This window comes from Miniopterus schreibersii (genome assembly GCF_964146895.1).
Source record: "Miniopterus schreibersii genome assembly, chromosome: 19".
NCBI lineage: Eukaryota > Metazoa > Chordata > Mammalia > Chiroptera > Miniopteridae > Miniopterus > Miniopterus schreibersii.
The window spans coordinates 8,580,213-8,596,795 of record NC_138119.1 but is presented as its reverse complement, the minus strand read 5'-3'; the positions used below and the strand labels follow the sequence as shown (position 1 = coordinate 8,596,795).

The following is a 16,583-nucleotide window of genomic DNA, read 5'->3' as shown; positions in this document are numbered from 1 at the left end:
CGACTGTTTACATTTTCTAGAGTCCACTGTCCTTTCTCCTCACTTATTCAGTCACCTCCTGCCCAGCCCGGCGTGGCTCAGCGGTTGAGCATCGACCTAGGATCTAGGAGATCGCGATTTGATTCCCAGTCAGGGCACATTCCCGGGTTGCCAGCTCAATCCCCAGTTGGGGGCAGGAGGCAGCCGATCAATGACTCCCCCATCATTGATGTTTCAACTTTCTCTCTCCCTTCCTCTCTCTGAAATCAATAAAGATATATTAAAAAAAAAAAAAAAATCACCTCCATGGAGCTGTGCCCTGGAGGCACAGTGAGCTCTGCCTCCAGCCTAAATGGTGCCTTTGTACAAATGATACAAAAAAAAAACCCACACACACCTTTCTCAAGACACTCAACTGCCACATGCTGAAAATGTATCATAATAAATACACAGATCTACCCTGTCAAGGCTGTGCTGTGCAGCACACAATACACCTGGAGGCCTGCTAGGCAGTTCAGAATGTAGAATTTATAACCTTTAGCTTTCTCTTGGGGGGGGAGTGGGCAGGGTGGGGTAAGGAGACTGATGGAGGAGAGCGGGAACATGGGGCATCCTTGGCCACCAAGGGCCTGTGCAGCAAGACCACCCATCTTTCTCAAACTAGTGTTGCCCTGACTGTGAAATACTCAGCAAGAATTTTCCAGGATGGAGGAGAGGCAGAAGCTGTGCATTGCTGCTCAGTGAGAACCCACAGCACACCAGTCTCTGTTCCCCATGCAACTGCGACACTGGCATGTTGTCTGCAAAGTGAAAGGCAGAGTGATTAAAGCTGTAGCAGTGATACATGACCCGTCAGAACCCACCCGCAATTGTTTAAAATCCACCGAAGAATATGCAGAAGGAACTGGATAGAGGGCAAAAAGCAGAGGGAGGCGCTCCTTTTCTTTTTCTTCCTTTTAAAGTCCAAGAAAAAGCTAACAGAGGTTAGCTTGGGTACCCAGAACGGTTCCATGTTGTCTTTTTGGCTGATTTTTTTTCTGAAATGCTCTTCCCCCCCCTCTCATTTTTTTAAATCATTATTTTTCAGTTACAATTGACATACAATATTATATTCACTTCAGGTGTACACTCCAGTGATTAGACATCATATAACTTACTAAGTGATCATCTGGATAAATCTCCTACCCATCTGACACCGTACATAGTTATTAGCATATTATTGACTATATTCCCTGTGCTGTACTTCACACCCCCATGACTGTTCTGCAACAACCAATTTGTACTTCTTAATCCCTTCACCCCTTTCACCCCCAAACCTCCCTCCCATCTTTCAACCGTCAAAATGTTCTCTGTATCAATGAGTCTGTTTCTGTTCTGCTTGTTCCTTTATTTCATTTTTTTGAGTCAATTATTAATAGATATGTATTTATTGCCATTTTATTGTTCATATAATCTTCATCTTCTTGAAGAAGACCCTTTAACATTTCATAGAGTGCTGGTCTGGTGGTGATGAACTCCTTTAGCTTTTCCTTGTCTGAGAAGCTCTTAATCTGACCTTTGATTTTAAATAACTTTGCTGGGTAGAGCAATCTTGGTTGTAGGTGCTTGTTTTCCGTCACTTTAAATACTTCTTGCCACTCCCTTCTGGCCTGCAAAGTTTCTGTTAAAGAATCAGCTGACAGTCCTATGGGAATTCCCTTGTAGGTAACTAACTGCTCTTCTCTTGCTGCTTTTAAGATTCTTTGGCATTTTAATTATGATGTGTCTGGGTGTGGGCCTCTTTGGGTTCCTTGTTTGGGACGCTCTGTGCTTCCTGGACTTGTATGTCTATTTCCTTCTCCAGGTTGGGGAAGTTTTCTGTCATCATTTTTTCAAATAGGTTTTCAATTTCTTGTTCTCTCTTCTTCCGGCACCGCTATAATGCAAATGCCGGTGCACTTGCAGTTTCCCAGAGGCTCCTTACACTATCCTCATTTTGGGGGGATTGTTTTTTCTTTTGCTGTTCTGATTGGGTGTTTTCTGCTCCCTTCCAAATTTCTGATTTGGGCCTCAGCTTCATTTCCTCTACTGTCGATTCCCTGTGAATTAGTCTTCAGTTAGTGTATCCTTCATTGCTGACCGGATCCTTTTTATGGTTTCCAGGTCCTTTTTTATACTGTTGAAGTTCAAAGTTCCTTGAGCAACCTTATAACCAGTGTTTTGAACTCTGCACCTAGTGGATTGCTTATGTCTCTATTTTGTTTAGTTCCTTCTCCTGGAGCCTGGTTCTGCTCTTTTGTTTAGGACATGTTTCTTTGTCTCCCCGTTTTGGCCGCCTCCCTGTGTTGGTGCTATGTATCAGATAGAGCTGCTACGTTTCCAGGGCTTGGTAGAGTGGCCTTATGCAGTAGGGGTTCTTCAGGTGAGGCAGGAGAGTAAGAAGCTAGGAAAAGTCCTTGGCAAGTGGAATAGGGAAACTGAGGCAGATAGTTAAACAGCAGTTTGCAGCCATCTAGTAAATCTAGATGCCAAGCAGTTTGCAGTCAACTAGGAAATCCTATCTTCCCTAAACCAAGAACACTTAAGAGTAAATGGTTTGCACTTTTCTTCTGCATCCAGAGAATAAATAGCTTAAGTCACCCTACTCAGAGAGAGAGAGAGAGCAGAAATCTAATTAGTGCTGTTTGCCAACCATACCCAAGGACCGACCGGACCTGGGTTCAGCAGCCTCAGTACTTGGGTTCTGGCTAGAAAAGAATTCAGAGCCAAGACCCAGACTATAAGAGAAAGTTTATTTAGAAAATCAGAGAGGTTGAAGTAGTAATTTGTAGAAGAAATGGGCTGAGGGAACATGTTATAGAGGCAAAGGAAGGGCCCTTGAAGCTTGGGAGTGAGGAAAGCAAAGGTGAGGCGCCTACCGGGAGGGGAAAGGGAAAGGCACAGGGATGCTCCCAGGAGGCAGAGCACACTGGATCCTCTGTCCTAAGGGTTTTAAGGGTGGAGATTTTAGGAGAGGTCCCAAGGGAAAATATCAATAGAATATTCAGCAGCTTTCCAGGTGTGTCCTGTCAGGGTTGGGGTTGGAGTCTCCACTGATTGATCGGTGCCAGGGCAGGGCGTTATTATTTAATGCAACTGATCCTGAGGTCAGCGATGGGGTGACTTGTCTGGCTTTGCTACTGTTCTGGGCCTGGAGGGGGAAATACAACTGAGGCCTAGATGTTATCTCTGTGGAGGAAAGGGTGGGGTCCAAACTGCATGAGCAGAGATATGCTAGGGGAGGAAAGGTCACCCTGGGGACAAGGTCCCATGCTACAATTGTCCTTTGCTAGGCACCCAGGGCTTTTCGGCCTGGTAACCTTCTGTACCTGGCCCATTGTCCATGCTCTGCTCATGTCTGTCTAACTGCCTAACACACTACCAGTCTCCATGTGGCTTCTGTATATCCTCAGTTGTAGGACTTCTGTTCAGCTAGATTACAGGCAGTTCTGAATGATGGTGGTTCTGTGGTTTAGTTGTAATTTTGATGTGGTTGTGGGAGGATCTGAGTACGGCTTTTACCTACCCAGCCCTCTTCCCAAATGTTCTCTTTCTGCCAAGGAAAACAGGAAAACAGAGTGTGACAAAAAAAGCTTACCCCTCTTCACCCTTGGTGCAAATCCGCCCAGTGCCTATATAAATGAAATGAGTAGACACTTCTACAAGAGGCAAGATGATTCTCACATCTGCAGGTTTAGGAACAGTGCTTCCCTCTTTATGTTCTAGGATCTGTAAGCTTCCTGGGAGTAGTTCCAAGGTTGGGAGGAACTAGAGTCAGGGACCCAGAGAGCAGCACCCACCCCATGCTACAAGAGCAGGGGAATGAGGGCTCCTTTCTTACCTTCTCGTCCTTGATGGTCTACAGTGTCAGCAGATAAAACTGGACCTCCCATCACTGGTCACAGGATGAAAACTACATCCAGCCCTCCTTTTGGGGGCAAGTCCGCTGTATATGAAGAGGGCCTGTTTGGGCATCTGCGTGACACAGTTCAGGCTCAGCCTTTCTAAGCCACTTGTGATTCATGAAGTCTTCAGGACCAGGGATGTAAGTGCATCTAGAAGGCTTGATGAAAGAGCTGGCACTGCTCCTTGGTCAAAGGAGTGTCCAATCAATCCTTCCTCATGCCTGGAGACCATGACCTGGGGGTTACTTCTCAGCCCCAGGCGATGGGCAGCCCTTTCCTCAGCCCTGCTCTTGAATGGGTTGGCCGCTCCTGCCGGCCAATCCAAACAGCCGCATGGCTGCCCACCCAAAAGCTGCATCCTGCTCCTGTATGCAAGGGCAAGAGCGGCGCTTTGGACTTAGCCTTGGTTGGACTCCCAGTTCTGCCCCTCACTGTGTGTCCTTGGGAAAGCCGCTCACATTCTCTGAGCCTGCTTCCTCGGCTGTAGAAATGACAGCGATAAGATTAAATTAACTCAGGTAATGCACTCAACACAGGACCTGGCCCCCAGTAAGTGCTCAAGGTGTCTGCTGTGAGGTCGCTTCCCAACTCAAAAACTTTCAGGGGCTCCCCCGTGTCTAGGGAAAGGTCTGACTTTCCAAGTTGGCCCCGAGTTCCCACCAGCCCAGGGCAGAAGAGAAACTTGACTTTCTCACATTTTCCACAATGCATGGCACCGGCCTTGGGTTCCCAATCTTCTCAGATGATAAGGACCGTCTTACACTTGCAGAGAGGTCACTGAGAGGAGGTTCTCGTGGTCCGGTTCCAGTGTCCTGAGAGGTTTGGGGCGCGCCCTGAGGAGCTCACTTCCAGTTTCCCAGCCGGCCACGTGCTGGTGTTTACTGTGTCTGGGCGGCGCGCCCTGCTCCGCAGAGGGCTCCCTGAACGCCCACGGGTGGGCAGGGCGCTTCCCTCCCAAAGGCAGGTGGCAGCTGGGGGGCAACGCGAGGAGCTGGGTCTGGGAGTAATCTGGTCTGGGGTCAGGTGGATGGGGGGGGCAGGCCCATCAGAAAGACCAACCCCCAGCGCCTGCCCCGCGGAGGGGCAGAGACTTTGGCCAAAGAGGAAGGGGACAGACGTGACCGCTCAGCCCAGCAAGGCAGCAACTGAGACGGCAGAGGCGCGCAAAGCGGGGACGGGGGAGGGAGACACGCCGGCGGGGAGGCGGGGGAGGGAGGCAGGCCAAGGAAACCCCGGCCGGCGCGCCTTGGAAGGCGGAGCCCGGGGGAGGGGCTGCGCCGTCACCCCAGCCCTCGCGCCACCGGCCGGACACTTCCCGTTCTCCTCCCGTAACTGAGGGGAGGGCGGCTCAAGGAGGCCCCCGGCCGCGGCCCCGGGAGCCGGGAACTGCGCGGGGAGCGCGAGCGCCGCGCGGGGGCCGACCCTCCGGGGCGCGGCCGAGGGGGCGCAGCTCCCGGGGAGCGAAAGCCCTCGCCCCGCCCCTGCTCCGCCACAGGCAGGGGGCGGGGGCGAAGGAAGAGGAGGGGCCCCGCCCCCCCCGGCCCCGCCCCGGCCCGCCCCTTCCTGCCGGCGCGGGCCTCGCACTAGACCTGGGCGGCGGCGGGTCGCGGAGCTCCAGACGGGCCATGGCCGCGGGCGCGGCCCCGGGGCGGGCGGCGGGCCTCCTCCTGTGCTGCTCGGCGCTCCTGCTCGGTGAGTGGCGGCTCCGCGGGCCGGCGCGGCGCCGGGTGCCCTTCCCAGGGCGCTTTGGCGGGTGGCCGGGCCGGGCCGGAGGCGACTGACTGCCCATTCGGCCCAGTGGGGCGCGGGGCGCGGGCGGAAAAACGCAGCCAGCGAACCTTGTCCTCAGGGAGGGACAGCTGACACCGCATCGGCAAGTCTCCCTTGGGTGGGCCGGGAGAGGGGCGGGGCCCAGCGGCGGACCCGACCCCGCGCGCGCTCCTTTCCCTGGACCCCTTTCTGAGCCCCGCCGGCGCGGCGCGCCCCGGGCGGGGACGGGCGTTTTCTCAGCCTCTGGCCTGCCCAGGGGCTGTCGGTCGGGGGGACGGGCTTTATCACCCCTTTCGTAACTCGTGCGCTCACCCCGGGGCCGGGGGCGAGTCGGGGTCCGTGCACCTGCGCCGAGAGCCGCGTGCGGCCGGGGCGCGCCCCTGCGGTCCGCCGCGCCGATTGGGTGCCGAGCGCCCGCTTTCTAGAGGCGGCGACGCAGTTGTTCTGCGCTGGGCAGAAGTGTCCGTAGGCGGTGGCCTCACTTCGAGATTACTAAGCGGGGTGGTTGCCATACTATTAATACGCTTCGGAAGCTCTTCCCCATTCCTTGGGGTTTCCCATGGCGCCCCGTTGCGCATCCCGCCGGACGAACCCGCCATCCCCGCCTGCGCCGAGCATCCGTGCGGGGGCGCTGAGATGGGCTCCAGGTACCTACCTGTGAGACACAGAAGTGAAGGTGAGAGAGGTTAGCGGGAAAGTGGTTCTCGGAGGAAGCGTGAGGAGGGAGTGTCCGTAGGCGACGCCTCACAGTATCTTTTGTGAAACAAGGACTTTGTGGAAGGGAGGTGGTTGGTTTGCAGTCGTGCTGCGATTGGAGGCAGCATTCCAGGCGGGGAGCAGGTCCGAAGGAGCCACAGAGTGGCGTGTCCAGGGCGCGCTGGGGCAGCAGAGCCCCCGGTGCCACTGCAGGGTCAGTGTGCCCCCTCAAGGTGAGGCCCCTCTAGGGGCCCTGAATGCCCACTTGGGAGGTTAGATTCTCTTCTTCAGGGGAAGGAAAAGTCTTTCTGGGCCTGTCAGGCTCACACCGTGCACTTGATAAACCGGACACAATAAAGAGGAAGGACTGGGTGCGGTCGAGAGGGCTGGAGGCAGGCGGGGGAGCCAGGGCCCAACGAGCTGGGCGGGCTTCAGATGCTGGTGGCTGTGGCAGAGGTGGAATGGGTGGCGTGGCTCTTCCAGATGAACTGACCTCTCCCGGGTCCCGGAACGCACCTTTGTTGGCTGCTGCCTGAACCTGTGATCTCTTCCCCTGAAACCCCGATTTACCCAAGTCCCCTGTCCTCCAGCAACATTCTCTGAACAGTCCCCTCCTGGTGGTGCCTGCCACGTAATTCATGTGTTCATGCAGAGGTCGTTTCGTTGGGCAAGCGGGCCCGTCAGACTGAGTGAATGGCACTCCCCGCAGGTGAGCCCTTTGCCGGTGGAGCGCGCCCCACCAGAGAAGGTGACCGGCAGCGTCAGCTCTGGAGTCGCATGCCCGCCTTCAGATCCCCGCCCGGCGCCTGAGTTAGAACTTCTGGCAGTGACCTGACTTCTGTCTTTGCCTTGGAAGAGGGAGCACCACTCGCCACGGAAAAGATAGCGACAGTATCTACTTCATAGAATGACTGTGAACATCAGTCATTCAGTAAATACTTACTGAGTGGCAACTTTGTGGCAGGCGCTTTGTGTCAGGGCTGGGGGTGCAGCAAGGAACAGACTCTTCCCTGCCTTTGAGAAGCTCACATTGTAGTGGGGGGGACAGGAAATAAGTAAACTAGGAAATATTTGGGGGTGGTAAACAGTTACTAATCTGTAATGCAGAGGAAAGGGGAGGGGGAGTGGTTAACATTTCTTTTTAAGTTTTTAAAACTTTGTATCATTTAAATAGTATAGTGAACACCTACATGCTTTTCTCCGTGAATCACCAGTGAGTAATATTTTGTCACAGTTGGTTTACTTCTCTCTTTATACTGAGATTTATTCTTATGCTAAATCATTTGAGAGTTGCTGCTCTTGTGACACCTCACCCCTAAATATTTCATTAAGTCACAGAACCACTATCACCGGAAATGCAGACCGATTCCCTGTTTTGTCAGAGAGCCTGCATTTTGAAGTCATGCCTCTTTAATCAACCTAAAACAGTTAACTTTTTTTTTGTACTTTATTTTTTGGTACTTTATCACCATTTTTGAAGGGTTTAGGCCAGTTGTTTTATAAAATGTCCCTGGGTTTGGGTTGTCTGTGTCCTCATGATTAGAAACTTTCTCAGGCAGGGATTTTTGGTAGGTGTGTAGTATCCTTACTGCATCTTTTCAGCGGCAGGTGCAGTCCAGTTGGAGATGTTAACTCCAGTTATTTGTTTAAGGTGAGGTTCACCTCATTGCTCCGTTGTAGAGGCACCTTTTCATCTTTGTGACTAGTATGTGATTCACTAAGTGACATTTTGAGATTGTGTAATTATTCTGTTCCCCAACATTCTTTCACACAGTGGTTCAGCATCCAGTGGCAATTCTTCCCCGAGTCTGTCATTAAAATATTTGTAGATGGCAATTTTCTATGCCTGTTTTTCTTTATACATTTTTGACCTTCTTCAGTACTGCACCTCCCTTTCTCATTTCACTTATTACTAGCATGGACTCATGGATGTTAAAGATGGCATTCCCATCATTGTGTATTTTGATGCTCAGTGACCCCAAATTTGCAAGTGGGACTCCCTCCAAGCTTCAGTGCCCTTTTGTTCCGTTTCGGTGAGTTGAGCACTTCCTTTCTAGCACAGAAAGAAATTCCTTTCGTACCTTTCCTGCCTCGGCCTTGGAATCAGTAGATTCCCTCGTTCCCTTTAGTGGGGGGTGGTATGTAGAAATCATGCTCTGAGTGCTGGGTGTGCTCAAGGGACTGATTCGTGGCTTCCAGGCCCTGCCTGTTGTCAGAGCTAGGGAACATTTACCACTAAGGCTAATCCAATAATTTCATTCTTCTTTCACCTGCTCCCTTCCATCTTTGCATCTTGCTTCGCCACAGTGAGAACTATTCTTAGTAGCATCAGTGCATTTCCTAATCTCTATTAAACAGAAGAGTTTTATAATTGCTATACCAGTTCCACTACCAAGCGCAACCGTTACTGAGTACAGTTCAAGATTTCTTTGCTGTTCTGTTTATTTTTTTGTATATCCCACTGGATATTTACAGAATACAAGCTTTTAAAGTTACTTGAATTCAATCTTTTTTTCTTCTTTGTGGTTATGTTATTGATTTGTATATAGTTGCATTAATTTGTTTCTGCTTCTGTTCAATTTTCAGGGTTTCCCCCTTTTAAAATATATATTAACGTGGTTCAGATCACAACTATATAAAAAGGTATGCCCAGAGAAATCCTGTTGCCCATAGCATATAATTTGTTTCTGTTTTGTTTTTCTTGTTTCTGCTTGCTGATATAAACAGATAACATGTGTTTATTTCTAACTCCCTTTCTTAAACAGGTAACACCTACTGTGTGCTCTTTTGTACCTTGTTTTTTGTCAATTAACCACATGTCTGGAAAATCCTTCCATATCACTTCATAGACATCACCCTTGTTCCTTTTGTACAACTGCATAGTACTCCACGGGCGGAGGGGTGATATTTCACTTGGCCACTTTTTGGTGGCTAGTATTTTATACAGTGTGGTCAGGGGAGGGTCTCTATAAAGGGTGACAGGGCAGACGTAAGGAAGTGAGGGAGCAGGCCAGGTGACTGGCGGGGTACCACTATTCCAGGCAGAAGGGGTGGGAGCAGAGCCCTGCGATAGGCTTCAAGCATTTGAGGAACTTCCAGGAGATCATTTTACTGAAAAGTAGTTGAAAAGGAAATTGTGAAAGTGGTCAGGGCTGGACCCTAGAGATCAAGTTTTGTGGTTCCCTTTAAAGACTGTGGCTTTTTTACTCCGAGTGAAATGGAAAATTTTGAAGTGAAATTATGACAGCCAGAGTGTTTAAACAAATTATTCTGGGTGCTGGGTGGAGAAGAGGCTGTGGAGGGCAGGGAGGAAAGGCGCGGCATGGAGAGGATTTGAGGCTGCAGGAACTGCGGAGATGAGTCAAGGCTGCGGGGAGGAGGTGAGAAACGGGAGCCACTGGGATGTGTTTGAAGGTAAAGCCTGCTGGGTTGTTACTATGAAGACAGCAAGGAACCAGGAGCTGTTACTGTTTCAGCTCTTCTCAGCAGAGTCTGCCCTGTTTTGACGCTGTGGACTTTTTATGGATACTTTTTCTTCCCAGCTGTCTCCCCAACTAGATTTTAGTTCCTTGTATGCAGGAACCAAGTCGTATACTATTTCTTTAAAAATCCCTGTCCTTGATTTGTTTTAATGTTGCCGTTTTGTTTTTTTTTGTTTTTTTAGCAGTACAGATTGTTAGATCTGGGCATTAAATGATATAGTATTTGTCAAGCGTATCTCCGTTTTAAGTTACCTCCCTTTAGCATGTGACCCTTATTCATAAGCTTTGCTGCAGTCACGATTCAGAGGTGCGTTTAGGAAAGAACCCAAGTCCGATAGTGTGGTGGTGCATTCCTGTCGGAAAACTAGACCCAGCGTGGTCACAGAGTGTAAATCCGCAGCTCCTGGGCGCCGTGCTTAGTACTTTAGATTTTTGTTTTCACTTCATTGTCACTGCCTTTTTGCTTTTTTGAGGTCTGGACCATTAAAGAGGAGAACAGAGCTTAGGTTTGTACCTTGTCCAAGTTCGCACAGCAAATACGTGGCAGAGTGTGCTAGAAGCCAGGTCTGTTTGCCTCAGTCCACGCATTCCGAACCCAAGATTAGATGAACAACTGCTTGATGATTGATCGGTGAAGCCATGGGTGGTCTCTCTATAGGACCTGCATACATATTAATTTTGCTAAGGCATGTGAAATTATATAGGCCAGCACAATTATCCTTCCCATCAGACTGTATTCGTATCATAATCTACAGTAGGGGGTGGGAGGTGAGAAAACCTTTGGGCCTTAGAATTCAGAAGGACAGCTATTTACCTATTTATCTATTTATTATCAGTTTGCCATAGTTTTCCTCTTACACCCACGCTTCACTCCTAAGTACTTTTGCGTAATCCCAAAGACATTATAGTATTTATGAAAATTATGGTAATCTCCTGTCACCCAACCTGTATCCTTATGCAAATTTTCTCACTTGTCACAAGGATGTCTTTAAAAAAAAAAAAAAAAAGAACAGGATTTGGTCAAATTTTACGCATTGCGTTCTTGGTTTGATTTTGATAGGAATCTTAGAAACTTGGAAGAGACTTAGAGCCACTTTTGAGAAACTAGATCGAGGAATTTGCGCTGCTGCCCTGGGTCACGCCCACGTTCTTCAGGGGCAGGTGCTGAGCGGAGCGGTGGTTCTCTTGAGGAGCAGAAGGCTGGCCCGGGGCTTCTGTCTCCCGGGTGCTTCCCGGGCGCAGAAGCCTTTTTACAGCTTTCACTTGAGGCCACAGCCCTTAGGTTCTGCAGTCGTGAGTCAGACTTTCTCAGGATCGAATGTGGAACCAGGACCCCCCCTCCCGTGTGCTCAGACAGGTTGAGGTTCGCATGTGTGCGTGTGAGGTCGCCAGCCTGAGACCGGCCCCGGGAGAGGGACAGGAAACGTTTTAGCAGTTCCTCTTTGGAGGTGGTTTCCCTGTCGGTCCGCTGGCCCCCCAGGAGAGTGCCCTTCAGTTACTTTATGCGCCGGACCCTCTCCTTTGGCCCCTTTCCCTTGTGCCCGTTGGCTTCCCCCTGACGGACTGGGAGGCTCCAAAGGAAACCAGAGGACGCGAAGGAAAAACTCTTGCTGAGAGTCACTGAAATAAATTCATGTCTGCTCTCTGCCCCTGATTGGGAGCTGTTAATCCAAAGGTCTATCCTTGCCCTGGCCGGTGTGGCTCAGTGGACTGAGCATTGTCTTATGCACCAAAAGGTTGCTGGTTCGAATCCTGGTCAGGGCACATGCCGGGGTTGCAGGTTTGATTCATGCGGGAGGCAGCCGATCAGTGTTTAGCTCTAAAAAAAAAAAAAAAAAAAATCAAAGGTCTGTCCTTTGTGACTTTGATCTGCTCTGTCAACCAAGTCTCCATCTGAGGAAACCAAATTATGTTGATAGGCTTGTTCTTCAGAAATGAACCCCTTTGGTTCCTAGTGACCATCCACTCCCTTTTCATAATGTTCCCAAAATGCCTGTTGAGATTAGCGCCTGAACTCCCATCAGGCTCACTGGTTGTTTCTTGAACATTTCCCCCCATATAACAGTTAAAAACTAGAAAAAAAAATCAAGGTTACTATACACATTCAGCAAATAATAAGAAACTCAGATGAATGAGAAACTAATAAGGCTATGCCGTAAATTAGTTGTAATGGAGTTTCTCAACTATAAACTGAATGAATGGAAAATAAAAGGGATTATAAAGAAAATTTTTTTAATGAAATGATCAATCGTCTATTGAAATACCTTGCATCAGACTTTGGAGAATAGATGTAAAAAGACTGACAGTCTTAAGTTGTTGTAGTAAGAACCTTTGCCCCCAAAGCAGGCTGTATGTAGGTCTCAGGTGTATTCTAAGAAAGGTCAAAGGTAAATGCAGCTCTTGAGCATGATGCAATGTGGTTATCTTGAAAGCACAGGCTAAGTAGTGCTGTCAGAGAGAAATAGAACAAGAACAGGTGGAATTCATCTTAATAATATATTTTATTTAACCTAATACAGGTGCAAGACTTTCATTTCAACATATAGTTGATATAAATGATTTTTACATTCTCTTTTTCATATTAAATGCTCAACGTCTGGTTAATACTTTACACTCACCTACGTCTCATTTCAGACCACATTTGATGTGCTAACAAGCCGCATGTGGTTAGTGGACTGCCCGGGGCAGTGGCTTGGGAAAGGAGACCTCTGTAAGCACAGGAACTTAAGAGTATGGGAGACCGAAAAGCTGAAAAGGAAGTTGGTCTGAATCCTGGATTACTTCATCCAGGAGGCAAAGAGTAGCTTGACAGCCGAGAGCCCGTGCAAGGCAAGCTCTGGGCAGTGGCTGGGACTGGGGGACCGGGGAATATATTGCTTATTGGGAATCGGGTGGCTGCGGTTTGGGTCTGAACTAGATGGAGACAGGCAAGCAGTGCCGTTGCAGCCGAGACCAGTGGCCTTCAGCAGTCACGGACACAGAAATGACTGACTGGGTCTGGGTCGGGGGGGTCAACCCGGAGAGACCGCGGCATCTCATGGTGCTAACAGCGCAGGCTCCAGGCCCGGCTGCCCGGGTCGACCCCAGCTCTGCCTTGGACCCAGAGTGACTCCGTGAGCTTCTGCACCTCTCTGAGCCCCAGGTTCCTCACCCGTGACCCAGTGGTTCTCACTCTTCCCCATTTCCTCAAGCTCACGCCCTCACTTTTTCTGGGCCCTGCTCTCATGCCAGTTGTGACCACCTCACACACGGTAGCACCCTCATTAGCGCCCGCCCCCAGACTCTGCTTCGTTTTCCTTAGTAGCCTTTAACATCGCCCAACAGAAAGACACTTCACTTCCCTTTGTCGTGTTCCTACCTGGTCACTCTAACATAAACTCCAGGAGGGCAGGGTTTTGTGTTTTGCTTACTGCTTATTACAGTGCCTGGGACACAGGATGGGCTCAGTAAGTGTTTGGTGAATGAAAACATGAATATTAAGATCTACCTCATAGAGTTGATTTGAGGAGTAAATGAATGAATATAGATAGATAAATAGATAGACCAGTCTTGCTATTTATTTATTTGTCTATCTATTTTAAAAATATGTCTTTATTGATTTCAAGGAGAGGAAGGGAGAGGGGGAGAGAGAGAAACATCAATGATGAGAGCCATTGGTCAGCTGCCCCCTGCACACCTCCTACTGGGGATGGAGCCCCCACCTGGAGTTAAACTGTGATCTCCTGGATCATAGGTCGATGCTCAGCCACTGAGCCATGCCAGCCGGGCCTAGCTTTTTTAAAACAAGTGCTTGGCGCACAGTAAGCCCCAAATATAGTGAGAGTTTGTGCTGCGGCTATTGTTAAATATCACTGAGGCGGAGCTGGCCTAGGGCTCTTTTGATTGGATTCACTAAGAACTAGGTTAAAAGAACAAGCTGCAGGAAACTTCATTGAGTAAAAGGACTGTTCCTTATCATCTACACACCTGGTGAGCACATTTCAACCCCCAAACTGGAACATGGTGTCTGACTAATCCCAGAATATTTATGAATTTAATGAGACAGATCACTTGATACCAGCACTGGCCTAGTCATTTTGGGAGCCCTGCTGCTCCTCCTGACTTAAATGTCTGGCATATGTTTGAACAGAGGCTTGGTTGCCCCAGCGCCAGCATCCCAGTCCTCCTTGTGGGTGTCTCCAAAAGCGAGGTCTGTGATTTCACAGAAGTGAGGGTCAAGATTGTGGTCACAAGCAACCGTGTCTGCCTCAAAACCCTGCCTCCTCCAGGGTCCACTGAGGGCTCAGCCCATCCCCATCACAGTATGAGACATACTGGGGGGAATGCCAAGCTTTATATATTCGAGTACTGAAACTCCTGGGGGATTTTTTTTCTTTGCAGCAAATAAATTGTTTCCTTAACTGCTACTATCTGCAGGCCAAGTGAACTATATACAGGTATTTTAGAGCATACTTAAAAAAAAAAAAGATATTTAAAGTTCATCATTCATTTCTAAGTAAAACCTTTTCTCTAAATCCTGGAAGAGCGATTAGCTCATCTCTAAAAAGTGACTCCAGTGACCAGCATTTCCTCAGACCTCAGACCTCAGACAGGCTTTTAACTCGCGTTGGCAGCTGACATCGAGGAGTTTCTCTGGCGCAGAGCCCTGAGGGCGCCACACTTAGCGGTGGTGCCTGCCTGGTTGAAACTTGAAGGGGAAGCAGGAGACAAAGGGAACATCTCAGAAGGGACAGCAGTGGGACAGGGGCGGGGAATAGTCTCGCTTCCGTGCCGGTGCTGGAGGCAGGCAGGGGAAAGGAAGGGACCTGTTTTGACTGCACCTGAGTGGTCCCCTGCCATTGACTCTTGGGCCCCAGTTAAACGTCTGTACCTGTCCTTGCCGAGTCACGGCTCTTCAGCCAGGTTCCACGGCACTTTGAGGTCTTGCAGAGCTCAGGGTTTGGGGAGACTCACATTTTGCTCCCTTTTGTACTGCATTTAAGGTGTATGTTAATCAGTTTAGTTAACTCACTTAAATATTTATTGAGTTTCCCTATGACTTCTTTGATTGTTCCTGGATGGATGGATTTGCTCTGGCTTTTCTTCCTTCCTGCATTCAAGTCTCTTATCTCCTCTCCCTCCCTTCACTTTTTCACATCTCACATTTTTTACTTACCTTTTAAAAAATTTATTGGGGTGACATTGGTTAATAAAATGATATTGGTTAATAAAATAGGTGTACAATTCACCACCCCAAGTCAGGTCTCCTTCCATCGCCTGATTAAAGGTTTGTCAGTCTTGTTTACCTTTTCAAAGAACCAGCTCATTAATTGGTTTCATTAATCTTTTGTAGTTTTTTTTTTTACACTCTATTTTGTTTATTTCTGCTCTGATCTTCATTATTTCCTTTCTTGATAATTCCCTTTATTATTTTACTCACTTTGGGCTTTGTTTGTTGTTCTTCTTCTAGTTTCTTTAAGTGTAAAGTTATATTGTTTATTTGAGATTTTTCTTATTTCTTAAAGTAGGCCTGTAGTGTTATGAATTTCCCTCTTAGGGAAATTTCTGCTTTCACTGTGTCCCATAGATTTTTAGGTTGTGGTGTTCTCATTTTCATTTGTTTCAAAATATGTTTTGATGTCTTCTTTGAGCTCATTGTTAACCCATTCATTGTTTAGTAACATGTTATTTAGCTTCCGTGACTTTGTACGTTTTTCAGTTTTCTTGTGATTGATGTCTAGTTTCATACCATTATGGTCAGAGAAGATGCTTGAGATGGTTTCAGTCTTCTTAAATTTATTGAGACTTGTTTTGTGTCCTAACATGTGGTCTGTCCTAGAAAGTGTTCCTGGTGCACTTGAAAAGAATATATATTCTGCTATTTTGGGACGAAATGCTCTGAAAATTTCAGTTAAATTAACCTGATCTAGTGTGTCATTTAAGGCCACTGTTTCTGTGTTGATTTTCTATCAGGAAGATCTATCTGTTGATGTCAATAGTGTGTTAAAATCCTCTTTTTCTTCTTCACATTTCTTGTAATTTTGGTTCAGTGGTAACAAATTCCTTTAGCTTTTCCTTGTTTGGGAAGCTCTTTATTTCTCCTTCAATTTTAAGTGATAGCCTTGCTGGGTAGAGTAGTCTTGGTTGTAGGTCCTTGCTTTTCATGACCTTGAATACTTCAGGCCACTCCCTTCTGGCCTGGAATATTTCTGTTGAGGAATCAGCTGACATCCTTATGGGAGCTCCCGTGTAGGTAACTAACTGTCTTTTTCTTGCTGCTTTTAAGATTCTCTCTTTGTCTCTGACCTTTGCCATTTTAATTATGATGTGTCTTGCTGTGGGCCTCTTTGGGTTCATCTTGTTTGGGACTTTGCACTTGCTGGACTTGTGTGTCTTTTTCCTTTACCTGGCTAGGGAAGTTTTCAATCATCATTTTTTCAAATAGGTTCTCAGTTCCTTGCTCTCTCTCTTCTCTTTCTGGTACCCCTGTGATGCCGATGTTGGTATGCTTCATGTCGTTGCAAAGGTTCCTTAAACTATCCTCAGTTTTTAAAATTGGGTTTTCTTTTTGCTGCTCTGATTGGTTGTTTTCTGCTACCTTGTCTTCCAGGTCACTGATCTGACCCTCTGCTTCATCCAACCTACTGTTTCTTCCTTCCGGTATATTCTTTATTTCAGATATTGTAGTCGTCATTTCTGATTGGCCTTTTTTGATGGTTTCTGTGTCATTTTTCATGCTGTTAGAGCATCCTTA

At 48.2% G+C, this 16,583-nt stretch overlaps 1 protein-coding gene across 1 annotated transcript in view; it reads left to right on the top strand.

Annotated features, from left to right (window-relative positions):
- The first annotated feature begins 5,473 nt into the window (after positions 1-5,473).
- The window catches only part of CD58 (CD58 molecule), a 28,384-nt gene continuing 17,274 nt past the window's right edge, over positions 5,474-16,583 (top strand). The window contains exon 1 of the mRNA XM_081120992.1: positions 5,474-5,594. Within this exon, the coding sequence (XP_080977118.1) occupies positions 5,528-5,594 (67 nt within the window). The 5' untranslated portion in view covers positions 5,474-5,527. The remainder of the gene's footprint in view (positions 5,595-16,583) is intronic.